Genomic DNA, 14,722 nt, shown 5'->3' with positions numbered 1-14,722 from the left:
CCAACCTCGTCTCGCTTTTGTCGCACGGTGGCACAGCCCTCAACAATGATATAGAAATCGTTTCCTGGTTCGCCCTGTTTCACGATCGTTTCGCCATCTTCGAATGTAACCGGTTCCAGTGCATCCGCTACGGTGAGTCGTTCCCATTTATCTAAGCTCTCTGCAATGGTTGTTAATTAAAAAACTATTAAATCATAGACCAAAATAAGATTTCGTCAAATCTTACCCAGGATAGAAACCCGCGACAAAAATTCCTCGTACATTTTCCGCTTTCGAATGGTGGAGCCCATCAGAATTCGTCGGTAGCTGTCCCGGTCGATACCCCACAACTTGACGTCGGTTTTGGCACGTACCGTAGCGGCTCGTGGTGTTCCGTAGATCAGCGCCAACTCACCGAAACTGCCACCCTCACCAATCGTCGTCACTTGCTCGTTATTTACAAAAACCTGCAAAGTGAAAAGAGTAGATACTCAATGTAAGGTTGTTTTTGGAAGTAGTCCTTTTTCAGATTTCAAAAATTATTTATCTGCAAAAGAACCCTGAATTATCTCACACGTCATTTTCGCTGAAACACATCAATCACGATGCTTGTAGCAGGTTGTAAACCAGTCTAACTACCCAAACAATTATTCAATCATGCTTTACTTTAAACGCCCCAATATATGCTAACAGTAATTAATTATATTCGCTTGTTTGCTTGAACTCCGCCTCCTCCCCAGGGAATCAGAAAAATGCGGAGAAAATGTATTTAGATTTCTAGACATTTTAACGGTGTTTACAATGCCTGATTGACCTATTCAACAAACCATAAACAAACAAGCCCGACATGCATCAACCTTCCAGCAGATACAAACATTAGGGTGCTTGATGAGTTGGAAATAACCTTTCTCCCGGAATGGGGAGCGAAACTTTGACAGCTTTAGACGCGATCCTGCTGGCTGGTTGGCTGGCTGGCTGTCTATAGAGGTAGAGGCAAATCGATCAATCAATGCGCCAACCGTGTTTTACCCGACATGACCAGGGGGATTGCTTTCAACGCGCGCGTCTCCCACGGTGGTTGTTTGCATTGGAATCGGGATAGATTTTTTTTTTAAATAACGGCCGCTGCAACGCCGAACGGCTGGCCACCCAATGCATGCGGAGGGAATCATTAGAATTTATTGCAGAAAATTGGAGAAATTTGCTACGCACTCGCTTTAGCGTGTGCAAGTAGTAAAAGCTCATTAATGTCAAGTTTTATATGTTGTTTAAGGAAAAAGGTTCTGTTTCTCTTTCATTATAGGGATTTCTGGAAAGAAAACCGATGTACAAGATGCTAGGAGACAAAAGACAGGCGTAAGGTTAGCCACTTAGCTTGTTTTATAATAAGTGTATGTTATGTATGTTACAAAATAGTCAAAGCGTCAGAAGCAGCAATTATTTATTGCACAGATTGACAGACCCTAGATAAATTTCAGAAGTACCACTTGCAGACTTATCATCTGTTTGTGGATTTCAAGGCGGCGTATGAATCAATTGCCGGCAAAACGGCGATTTCCACCAAACTTGGCACGCATATTCCTTGATATAAAGGAATAATTAGCATTGGGGGGTTGATAAAAATGGGGGGAGGCCATAACTCCGAAACGCCTGGACGGTTTTTCATCAAACTTGGCACACATGTTCCTTGACAAAAGAGAAACAGCACTGGTGGGTTAACAAAAAGGAGGGGTGGAGGTTCCCTAACAGGAAGGCGGAGGGTCCCTAATAGGGCGGGAGGCATAATTCCGAAACGCCTTGACCGTTGTTTATCAAACTTGGCATTCATGTTCCTTGACATAAGGGAATCAGAATTGAAGGGGTTGACAAAAGGAGGGGGGGGGGGTTCATAACAGGGTGAGGCCCCGAAATGTTTGCACGGTTCTCCTATAAGTGAAAAGGTTGCTAAAGAAGAAGAGGGGAGTAACAACAAAAAAAATCAGAATACGAAATACTAATCTGCAATGCTCGCAGCTGTGGATTTGCCATGTGTAATTATGCACCGAATCAAAGTGACCTGTATAAAAAGTGTTCGAACAGTAGTGCAAAGTATTGTTGGACGACCCAATTTGAGTTACAGGGGCAATCAGTCAAACAGTGTGGAGTTGATCCTAGAACACCACGTTTTTCTCATGGTCAGCTTTATATGGCATGTTTCAGATTTCAGGATAGGACGCAGTAAGCAAATCAAAACAAAGCCTAGGTACTACATTCCGTTATCGAAACTTGACCTCCGGTTTTTATACGACAGACTTCGCAACCAGCTGTTAGGGTACAGGACAATTGCAGCGCCAGTTACTACGATCCTATTGACTCTAACAACCTCTCTCAGCCGGAGTTCGAACATACGCATAGGACGCAGTACTAAACTAATAAATAAATAAAAAGTTGTGTTCAGAAAAATACAATAACAAAACTAGACATTTCCTATAGGTGGGGTGGCCATTGTTAAAAGAGGAACATGGAAACAGGAAAAATGTCTTTGTTTCTCTTTTTTATAGGGTTTTATTGGGATTTCCGTAAAGAAAACAGATGTGCAAGTGACCGGGTAGACAAAGGAGGGGAAGCTGGCAAATGGGGAGGAACGCCCAAAAGCGGAAAAAGCGTTATATTTTTGCATTATAAGCATTTCGGTTACAATAACTGATGTACAAGTGGCTGTGAGACAAAGGCGCCCCGTGTAAGATCGGACACTCAGCTAGTGAGATAAAGAGATCTAGAATCATCGTAATAGAGGATTGCAACGATTTTTGTCGGAAATTTGAAATAATTTTGTTGGACGTAGCTTCTAGGCTTTCAACACCAGCAGTAAGTCTATGTAATTCTAAGGTAGTAAACCAAGGAGGACGCTTCAAAATCATTTTCAAATTTAATTCTGAATCTTCTCTTCTTCCTTGTAATACAACTTCACAAAATCGGAACGGCATATAACATTGTCGGTCTAAAAATTTGTTTGTAAATCAATAGTTTTTTTCCAGACAAAGTCTAGAATTTTTGTTTATGAGAGAATATAAACATCTCATAGGCTGGTAAATGGCTGGGTAATGCGTAACACCGGTACCTCGCGTACCCCACAGTGGTCATTAGCCTTTTTCTTATCCAGCAACTCCTGTCCCTACTTTCTCGTGGTACCAGCTGGAATACGAGCAACCTTGGAGGTCGGGTAACCAACCCCGGTGGATGCTAAGGTCGTATACTGACAGGGAAGGAGGCACTCATGAATCTGCTGAGTGTTGGCAAAAGGAACAGATTTGCCAGTCGTGAGCGTCTTATTCCGGGTTAGGGGCGGCTCACGACGGTGGTTCCGTGCCAGGTATGCGGCTGTATCCCAGGTTAGGGGCGGCATACAACAGCGACTGATCCGGAGCGGGCGGCTGACTTATGAAACGCTGTGTCTCGCCAGCTATACCCAAGGCAGCAGCCCTGTCCGCGAGACTAGCCCCGCGAGCTTCGCAGCCCCAGTAAAGCGGTATGCTTAAGAAACTAGGAGAAATTCAGGAAAAAAACTACAACCGGATAATCGGTATGGACCCAGGCATAAGAAAAAGGACAACGATTATTGGAAACTTGGTACTTGGAATGTCAGGAACCTACTTGAACCGGCGCGCGCGGTTATCCTGGCAAGAGAGCTGCAGAAGATGAAGATCGAGGTTGCAGCCATCCAAGAAGTACGATTGCCGAAGACGGGAGAACGCGAATTCCGCGCAGTAGACCCTATTGCGGGCACGACATTCAAGTATCACATCTACTACAGGTGTCATTAGGTGGAGGCCCATCAATGACAGTCTATAGGTGTCGAGAATTAAGGACAAATTCTTCAACTACAGTCCTATTGTGTACACACCGACGAACGACAAACCCGATGATGTAAAAGAGGCGCTCTATGATCTTCTCGACATGGCATATGGAGAGTCCCCAAGACATGACATAAAGATAGTCATCGGGGATACAAATGCACGTGAAGAGTTCTTTCGTCCCATTATTGGCAGAGAAAACTTCCATTCTACCACAAACGACAATGGCCTGAGGCTAATTAATCCTGCTGTAGTACCCATTTTGCACGATGGAACATTCGGAAACACACCTGGAAACACCCTAATGGAGAGGCCTGCTCTCAGAACGACCACGTTCTTGTTGATGGCCGGCACTTTTCTGATGTCGCAGACGTGTGATCCTTCCGGGGACCAAACGTCGACTCGGACCACTATCTCGTAGTAAACAAGATCCTCGCCCGGTTGTCCAACGTATTCAAATCGAAACCAACGAGGAAGATACGACTGAACATTCGGCGGTTATCAGCGGAAGGAGTTGCAGCAGAGTACTCCCGGAAGACTGATGAGCGGATCGGTGAACATCTCGGAGGGAACCTGAACGAACAGTAGAGGCACATCTACGACGCGATCTGACTTCAACGCGAGAAGTGTTGGGTACTACTGCTGTAGCCACCTCCAGTGAGTGGTTTGACGCAGAGTGACTGATGAGAAGAACCGAGCCAGAAGTCACATATTGGTTGCAACTGTGACACGCCAGAGCAGAGAGAGATACCGAGATGCTAGAGCTGCCGAAAAGGGACTTCACCGTCGTTAGAAACGTCAGCACTGGGATCGCGTTCTTGTGGAGGCGGAGAATTGCTTCCAGAGGCACGATACGAGAAGCTTCTTTAATATGATCAACGGAATCAGGGAACCGGACCGTGCCAACTCCTGTTATGTGCAATGATAAGGAGGGGAACCTGATTACCGAAAGATCGGAGGTGGCTAGGCGTAGGAAATAACATTTCGATGCTTTGTTGAATGGTGAACAAGATGGAGCGCTTAACAGAAACAGGATAACGATTGAGGATGATGGATAAGCTGTGGATCCACCAACTTTGGACGAAGTTAGAAAAGCAGCGAGAGAGCTGAAAAACGGCGAAGCAGCTGGAAAGGACAGCATCCCCGTCGAACTTTTGAAAGTCGGTTGTATTGTGCAATCCATCAGGTTATACTAAAAGTATGGACTGGGGAGGAGTTACCTACGGACTGGTTGGAATGTCGACTCGACTCGAATGCAGCAATTATCGACGTATTACTCTCCTCAATTCTGCATACAAAATTCTCTCCCGCATCCTGTTTTTCAGACTCAGGCCGTTGCAGAAAACCTTTGTTGGCGAATACCAGTGCGGTTTTCGAGAGGGACGCTCCACGACGGACCAAATGTTCCTCTTGCGACAGATCCTCGATAAATTCCGGGAAATCAACTTGCAGATTCTCCATTTGTTTATAGACTTCAAGGCGGCGTACGATTCAGGTAAACGAAATGGGCTGTGGCGGATTATGCTTGAACATGGTTTTCCAACAAAACTGATTGAGCTAATACGTGCTACCCTTCATGGTTCAAAATCAAGCGTCAGGATAGCGGGTGAAACATCGGACTCGTTTGTGACGTTAGATAGTTTGAAGTTAGGTTTGAAGCAATCATCACGAAATCTCATATGCTCCTAGGGTTCGCGGACGACACTGATATCACCGGTGTTAACCGTAAAGCTGTGGAAGAACCGTACATGTATCTTAACGAGAAAGCTGCGAGGATAGGGCTTATCGTAAATTCTACCAAAACAAAGTATATGGTGGCTGGTAAAGGTGGCGTGGTAGCCCTTCGGGTGTTGAAACTGTGGTGGTGATAGATGGAGATACTTTTGAAGCGGTCGACGAATTTGTTTACCTTGGTACGTTGTGGTACGGTTGTCAGATGTCGACAACGATGTAAGCCATGAAGTAAAAAGGCGGATAGCGGCTGCCAACAGGGCCTTCTACGGATTACGTAGCCAGCTGAGGTCCCGTAGCCTAACTCAGTACAAAACTCACGCTCTATAAAACTAAACTAATCTAATTCTCCCGGTGGTACTCTACGGTCACGAAGCGTGGACGTTGAAAGAGAGTGACCGACGAGCTCTTGGCGGTTTCGAGCGTAAGATCCTGCGATCAATTCTTGGCGGCATATTAGACGAAGGAGTGTGGCGCAGGCGCATGAATCATGAAATATACCAAGTATACAAAGATGCGGATATTGTGATGCGATTAAAATACGGCAGGCTACAATGGGCTGGCCACGTAGCGAGAATGTCGGATGAGCTACCAGCGAAAACAATATTTAGCAGAGAACCCGACAGAGGCCGACGACTTCGAGGCAGACCCCGTACCCATTGAATGAGCGCTGTTGACGATGATGCTAGAACAGCGGGTGTTAGGGGCGACTGGAGAGCGGCAGCCCAAGACCGAGTATTGTGGGGACGGCTCCTGAATTCGGCCTGGATTAGATAAACGGATTGTCGCCGAAAAAGTAAGTAGGTATAAACATCTCATATATTTATTACATTTTGCATTACATTTTTTAAAAGTGAGTTTTTTTGTCATAATTTAATCCCAAATATTTAATTTGGTCTAACTCAAATTTTGGTCTAAATCAAAGCAGCTCCATTCATTTTGATAATGTCATTATTATTTGGCTTGAGGGACAAAGCTCTTGGCTTATGAGGAAAAATAGTTTATTGCATTGGGAGAAATTTTCCATTTTTGCAAGTATTTGGAGAAAATATCCAAAATATCCCACGGACAGTGACTATTGACAGGGATGCAATTTGCTCTTTGCTTAAATAATTCAGGTTTCGTTGTCGTTCAAATTTGGGTGACTCATTCTACTTGTAATAGATTTAAGGAAGTTATGTACTAACCCTCAATATTACCTTCCGGTTAAATAGTTACTTGTACCGCACCTTTCCAATGATGTATGATCGCATATAAATATTATTACCTTAAAATGATTTGCTTTGTATGTTTTTTTCTTCGCTGAGCCCTGTGTCTGTCGTGCATGTGAATTTGGTGTTTTGTATGCTTGATCGTCCGAGGTAAGTTTCTAGGATGTGAGTCTCCTCTAGTACTCTAAAAGTGCAGTTCGGACTATAGAGGGTTGCTGTTGCTTACAAACCTTGCTCGATGATTTTGCTGGTAGGCATCGACAACATTGGCTCGTAAACAACATCGTGAAGTGTGAGGATATGACATTTTACCGTATTTGCAAGCCAGTTGAGTTTTATTTAATTATCATGAGAGAGACTAAAGAGAGGCAACCATGAAATAACCTCGCTCTTCTTCTGGATTCTAGTGTCACATTTTATCGCCACACCGCCTTGACATGGGAAGCAACACGTCAGCTTGGCTGTATTCGAAATCGTCAGCTTGGAGTTCGAATATTTGAGATCTCTGGTCTGGTCTGGTCGCCGACAATAATACGAGTGAGGAGATCCAACAACGCATTCAAGCTGGAAATCGAGCCTACTTTTCCCTCTGCAAGACGCTGACGATATACAAAACGCTAATCAAACCGGTGGTCCTCAACAGACTTAAGACAGTAACTTTGCTTACGAAAGACATGCGTGCATTTTCCGTTTTTGAACGAAAGGTGTTGTGGACTATTTTAGGCGGAGTACAATCGCAAAGCGGAAAGTGCCGGAGGCGTATGAATCATGAGCTACAGGCACTGCTTGGAGAGATTCCCATCGTCCACCTGGCGAAAGTTGGGAGACTACGGTGGGCCGGCCACGTCGCAAGGATACCGGGCGACTGTGCAGTGAAATCCGTTCTCTGCAAGAACCCTTCCGGCACCAAGAATAAAGGGGCCCTACATGCCAAATGGCTCGATCAAATTGAAGCCGACTTGTTTGTGTCGAGACGCGCAAAGAATTGGCGATGAGTACCCCAGGACCGAGTACAATGGAGAGGAATTCTCGATAAGGTAAGAGCCACCCTGGCTCTCGGCTACTAAAATATGTATAGGCGTTAGCTTGGCTTCATCTCCAAAACTATCCTAAATTTTAAGGACCCACATTGCCCACCTTTTGTTTCTTTAACTCATAATCCAGTTTAGGTAAATAATTTGCCTAAGCTCTACAACTCAGAAATCACATCGGGCCCATATTTGATTGAGGTTTTAAAGCATTGCAGAGTGATTTGAAATTCTTCTTTTAACCAAGTCAAGAAACGATGACAACAATGGTGTAATCAATGAACCCAGGCAATCAATTGAACGATTAAACCTAATGTTTGTACATTATTCTCATTATCTTCAAAATCGCAACTTACCTCCACCTCACCAATGTCGATAACGTAAAAGTTATCTCCTTCATCACCCTGCTGGATGATCGATTCGCCCGGAAGAAAATTGCACGGAAACATGGCATCGAAAATATCCGACCGCTCGTTCTCGTCTAGGTGGGAGAAAAGTACATTCTTGGCGATCGCCTTCGACAGCGCAGCCATCGTTTTGTAGTCCTTCGGGACGACCTTTTTCACGTAGCTCGTGGCGTCCTCTTCGCTAACCGGTTCGGCTGAGATTCCACCGCGCCGCCGAACCGGCGGAACGGCCGTTTGTGGCATCGGACTGAGATCGTCTAGATCATCCGGGCTGGCGGCCTGCTTGCTGGCGTCCAATTTTGCTTGCTCCTGTAAATGAAGAAAAAAAAATGCGGATTCATTAGCAATTGTAATAAGCCGGAAAGCTATGAATCAAATCTATAAAAAGCATCTTATTATACGAAGTGCGACATATTCGTTTGTCGCTGTAACTGCTGTAACAGCGTCGTAACGAAGTTTCCATCCATACCACGGTGCCTGAGGTTAGCGTTAGTTACCACATCGCGTCGCGTGGCTTTCGAAATGAAGCGTGAACCACAAAAGCCACAAATTATCCAGCACAAATTGGAAGGATACATATTGACAACAATGACTGCCACGGGAGAAAGTTTATATAAATGTATTTCCGTTGATGGGTCTGTATGTGCCTTGCCGATGCGATGATAGTTACAGATAGTGCGGTGTTCTATTTGTAAAAGCGGTAATCTATTTTTTCCACTCTATCAGAAGATAGCAAAAAAGAATCGAAAACCTGGCATTGGGGAGTACATCTTGTGGAAAATAAAATCCATGTGAGAGAACACAAAATGTACGAAAACACTACGAATAATAATTTTCTGTTTGGCTTTCTGCCAAATTTAATGATATTCTATATTTACACAGCATCTCAAAAAAAACGATAAATATTTAATTTCTCAATCGACACATCTTAAATAAAATTAGATATTTTTTATCACAAAAACGATGGAAAACCAAGAAAGTAATGTGTGTAACAAAAAAGTGTCTTTTCATCTTATTTTGAACACAGACCTTAGTTGGTCCTTCACATTAACTACAGATTACAAAATACGATTTTCCTACAGACATTGTGGAAATGGTTTGTGTCGAAATCCAATTAAATTCAAACGCTGCTTAAAATTAATCAATATTATTTCAAATAAGTGCTATATTAACTTAACAAACGCTCGAGAATACTGAAATCAACGCCAAACGTCGTTGAATTTGATTTGTTATGAGCAAAATAAATAAATACTCAAATAACTCTCTCGTTGTTATCATCGCTAAATTATGCATGGAAATAATAGAATCTCAACGCCACAGCAAAGCACTCTGTCATACAGTAAATTCAGCGGCGGTAGGTACCACAAGAAAAACCTTCCTTGCACTACTTCCGCCTGGATGCTATAAACTTTCACTGCTGAGGGGTTTCCAAACGCGAACACTTTACTGTTGATGGCAGCAGACAATGTGTATAAAGGGCACCGGAGTACTTCCTACTTCCATCCGGTGCCGCGGTTGGGCGGTACGAAGCAAGATGGTATGCAGGTAGGTACGTACCATCGCTTTCGCGGAAAACGTACATAATGAACCAGTTGGCGATGGTCCCATCGAAACCATTTTTCTTCCCATAACACCGAGGAAAGGACGGCGATGACATATGATTCGCTACCATATAGGTATGCGGTAAGCTGATTCACATTTGATGAAAAAAAGTCTCTTTTATTTTTTGAACAATTTTGCAGCCAAATGTTGGGATGTAGAACACAATTACGATTTCAGCTAGCACTGGGGCAGTGTAGAACTCAATTTTTTCTACCAATATTCGAACACAAGATGGCTGATATCCCATGAAACAGTCGGGAGAAAAAAATAACATGCCACAGCTTTAAAATTTGAACCAGGCTAACATCCACGCCACTAACTAACTACAAACAGCCGTGCGCTAGCGACAACGTCACTGTCACTCATTTAACTACACTACATATATCTCTGATTAAACTTTGAACAATTTAGCTGGGAATAGTATCATCTGTTTGCAGTTTTTTTGCTAAATGGTAATCAGCTAACCGTAAATGGCTTGTACAATTAGTTTAAATTATGGAAACGCGCGATTTCTAATTGTTTGAGGCTCATATCCAACCGCAGAGTAAACTAATTTGAATATAATATATCGATATACAGAAAACGGGTGTGAAACAATGGGAACTCTTGTGAAGGATGTTCGATTTCCCGCCAGTAAGTATATGTAGAGCTATAAATTATATGCTGAGAGTTGTTTGCAGATTATTGATATTCAACAGGAGGTTTAATTCTCTTTTTGCCATATACAATAAGGTGCAAACTGTTGTACGAAAGCAATATGCCATAGAAACGATGAACGGTAGATGAACCTGATGGCAAGGAACTTCCAGTTCAGTGAAATGGAAGCACTGGGAAATTGAATATAAACTTTATCTCCGGACAAACACAAGGGTGCCATAATGGGGTGCACTCTATATAAAGGATTCACGTTCACAAACGGGGCGATTGGGAGCAAAAAGATGTGTCGGTTAAAAGCTACTCATTAGGGAGGAAGCATGCAATCGTTCACAACCTATGTGATTAAGTGGCAAAATTGTTGCAACTTTTCTAATCAGTTGTTAAGAAGTCTGATATTATCACTGAATTTCTGGGGTATTCCTATTGATGCGCAAAATCACACATCTGCTGTTTAATCGATCCCGGTAGCAGATACTTTTCCGAGTTTTTCAACCCGACTTGAAGCACGAGCACGAAACGGGAAGATATAACCATAAAGAGAAAGTTAAATGGAATTTTTTATTAATCACAGTTTGTTCTGTGTGATCGGAATATATCATTTCAGAAATTGCCTTGGTAGCACCACTCTTCGTAGGATTATTAATGATCCGGAAGACGTGATATTTTTTTAAAGAAGATATCTGCTCAGTAATTAGCTAGAGGTTATCCTTCACCTTCACCTATGGCAATTAGAGAAAAAGGTCATAAGACATTTAAGACATAAGACAAGGTGATAGAACCTACCAATGCTTTATTATTATACAATCATAACCAGATGACCTGTCATTCGGACTAGCACACACACACTCACACACTTCACGCCGCTTCCGGCAGCTGTCTCTGCCGGATAACATGCTTAATTGAACGCAATACGTCACATGCATCGAACAGTTCTAGCAATTATGTTCACATCCTTAGTTGCTTTCAAATGCTATTGTTGAATAGCTCTATCTTTACATTTCAAGTGTCATACCAGTCTGCTTCCTTGACTGCTTACTTGCTTGCTTGCTTGCTGGCTTCCATGCATGCATACCGGGGGAGCATTGGTGCCATACCATACCCATCATACAGCATTCACTGCATGAGTACTAGGTATTGCACTCAGAACCTCCAACGGAGTAGGTTAGTAGTGCACATTCACAACATCTATTTGCCAGCTGCTGAAAGTACTACTTCACCGTGACTTCATAGCCTATCGCAATTGAAACTTCAAGTTGAAAGTGGATAGCGGGATAAGCTTGCGGAAATAGTTGCTTTGCTACCATTGTATATGAATAATCATAAAAAATCACGTATCGGCTGGTATATGGCAAGTGAGCCGGTTTGAGACGTTTTCATGCACTTTGCAGAATGATATTGTTTTGGTAGCTATGTTTTTGAGCATGTCAAGATTAAAATAGACACTAAATATACAACTCATGAAGTAAGCAAAATAATTACAAAATATTTTTGCACGTTTGCAATATTTTTTTTGAAAAAAATTCTTCTTAATATAAGAAAAGAGAAATCGGAGAAAATTGTAAAAAATACACGTAATTTGTAAGCCTAAAATCAAATGATGTACCAAAATTTGGATGCTTCAATGATAACTAAACTTATACTGATAACGAGACGAAGGCTTTGCAGGATATGACTTAGAATCAGACTTCATTTGCTCAGTATTACAATCCGTTTTCGGAGCCTGGTATTCGGTTTTTAGTCGACAGACTTTGCAGTTAGTTGTTAGAGTGCAGAACACCTGCGGATCTAGTAACATGGACCCTTTGACTCCAACAGTAGAAGGGTGTCCGGAATCTAATTGAATCATTTTTTAATGACTGTAACTTTTTACCCTCTGAGTATATTGTGCTAAAATTTGGAGTACAATTAGTTCCAATGGGCATTGTTGTTGCAGCTGTGTAATTTTCGTGAAGTTGGAGTCCGGAGTTGCAGCGAGGCAAGCAAAATTTGCGAACGTGCATCGAAGATTTGGATCTTTCTCAACGAGTCATCGGCAAGAAGCTGGGAATGGTACAATCTATAGTAAGTCGTGTTATGAACCGGTACAAGGAGCGTTTAAACTTCAGGACAGAAGTGACCAAAATAGATCTCCGAATGTAAAGAAACACGAGCAGGTAATTCAAGCTTTCAAGAGGAATCCAGACAGCTTTGTTAGAGATGTGACGAAAAACTGAATTTAAGAATTTAATCCACCGAACGCACCGAACGCACTTTTCTAGTCGCTCCTTCCGTCTTATTCAATCTTATTTATCCAACCGATCTCAAGTTGTTTCAGTCAATGGGATTAACTCTCGTTCTGTTAATATAACATCTGGAGTACCTCAGGGCTCCATATTGGGTCCATTACTATTTTCACTGTATATTAACGACTTACCGACTTACCGGCAAGTTTTGTAAAATACATATGTACGCTGATGATGTCCAAATATATTTATGCGCTATTGATTCTCGTATTGAAGAGATGGTGAGACTCTTGAATCACGATTTACAAAGGATTAATAGTTGGTCACTAGGTAACCTATTAACTATTAATGTTGAAAAAACTAAGGTGATGTTTATTTCTAGGAATAGGAATCGTAATCTGTTACCGACCATATATCTTGGCCCGAGCACTGTTGACTATATTGACAAGTGTTCTAACCTCGGTTTCATTCTAACCTCTGATCTCGATTGGGACAGTCACCTTTACACTATGTGCTCCAAGGTGTACAATGTTCTAAGGCACCTATGGCTAACGTCTAGTATGCCTAAATCTGATGTGAAACTGAAACTATTCAAATCATTAATTTTTCCACACTTTATTTACGGTGCCGAGTTCCTCTTGAATGTTTCCGCAAGAGCTTTCAATAAATTACGCGTTGCACTGAATAGCTATGTCAGGTACGTTTATAATCTTAGTAGGTATTCCCGAGTTAGCCACCTCCAAAAGCACTTACTTGGATGTCCATTTGAAGAGTTTTATAAGAGTTTTTCCTCAATATTTAAAAAATAAGTTACATGCGTTTCGAAGCTCTCAAACAAGAAATTTTTTAATTCCGCAGTACAATACAGCGCATTACAGCAATACTACATTTGTTACGGGCATTGCTTATTGGAATCTACTTCCAAACGAAATTAAAAACAGTAACACATTCATAATATTTCGGCGAGATTGCATGGCCTGGTTCAATAGAGAATATCAGCAAAATTAAAATTAGTTTTTATGTATAAAGTGTACAAATAGGAAGAACTGATTTAAAAACTAGTTGTAGTAATTTAAAAGGTTTACCTTACTCTGCAACAATTAAAGATAATAAAGATAAATACCTTTGAAACAGCGGTCTCTTGAAAAGTACTGGACTGTCATAAAGGAAGCACTTTGAAAACATGAAGGAAGTAAAATCGGAAGAAGATATGAAGAAAAACGTCACAATAAAGTTGATCCAAAGTTTTAAGTCAAGTCTTAAAGACGTGTTTAATAGTATTTAATTTAATTTAATATCCAATATTCATATTTTGTTCCAAACCTGTGTTGGTTCAGTAAAATCAAATAACTCTTCAGTTATTTCGAAGGTCCTAATACAAGCGGTAATAGGTAACCAAACCAAAAACAGAGTGTAGCAATCCAGTTGAACGAAGGGTACTTTACCGAGTAGACTGCATCGAAATCGCATCGAAATCGAACCGTATCCTGGGTGGTAGGTTAGCAGGCTTTCGCCAAGGCAGATCAGGCAGTCGGACGAATCTTTTCTGGACACGTTCAATTCACAAATTATACGACAACTGATGTGGAAACCGAACCAAGTTGCAATTTTCCAGTAATGGGTGAATTAAGGAGCAATAAGTTCAAGCAGCGTGGGTCCTTAAAATCTCGGGTATTTTTGGAGATGAAGCCAAGCTGTGGCTTTCGATATCAAGGCGACGTGGTGTAGGTGATACGTGAGCTTAGAATCCAGAAGAACACCGATGGCAATTACATGGCCGACTGGCTATAAAATACGGTGAAATGTATTAACCTCACATTTTCCACTAAACTTGATGTTTTCGTCAAGAGTAACTTTTCAAAAGGGTGTATTCAGAAATGAGCTTTTGTTTGAATTTGGTCTATCCAGATGATTATAATGGACGATGGACGAAAAGTCCAATCGACTCAATTTAAAAAAGCATTACATATAGGGTGAATCGGATTATCATCGAATGGCCGAAACTCAATTGGACGGAATAACAAATGGCATAGTAGATCTAGTGGAACCACC

General features: G+C 41.9%; 1 protein-coding gene across 3 annotated transcripts in view; it reads right to left on the bottom strand.

Annotated features, from left to right (window-relative positions):
* LOC128734130 (cAMP-dependent protein kinase type I regulatory subunit) overlaps nt 1–14,722 on the bottom strand; it is a 71,349-nt gene that overhangs the window by 2,902 nt on the left and 53,725 nt on the right. For all 3 annotated transcript variants that reach the window (XM_053828158.1, XM_053828160.1, XM_053828161.1), the window contains 3 exons: nt 8,139–8,498; nt 227–446; nt 6–160 (listed from right to left, as the gene is read on the bottom strand). In XM_053828158.1, the coding sequence (XP_053684133.1) occupies nt 6–160; nt 227–446; nt 8,139–8,498 (735 nt within the window). The remainder of the gene's footprint in view (nt 1–5; nt 161–226; nt 447–8,138; nt 8,499–14,722) is intronic.

Source organism: Sabethes cyaneus, chromosome 2 (assembly GCF_943734655.1).
Source record: "Sabethes cyaneus chromosome 2, idSabCyanKW18_F2, whole genome shotgun sequence".
In the NCBI taxonomy this organism is placed as follows: Eukaryota; Metazoa; Arthropoda; class Insecta; order Diptera; family Culicidae; genus Sabethes; species Sabethes cyaneus.
This window is presented reverse-complemented; position numbering and strand designations above follow the sequence as displayed.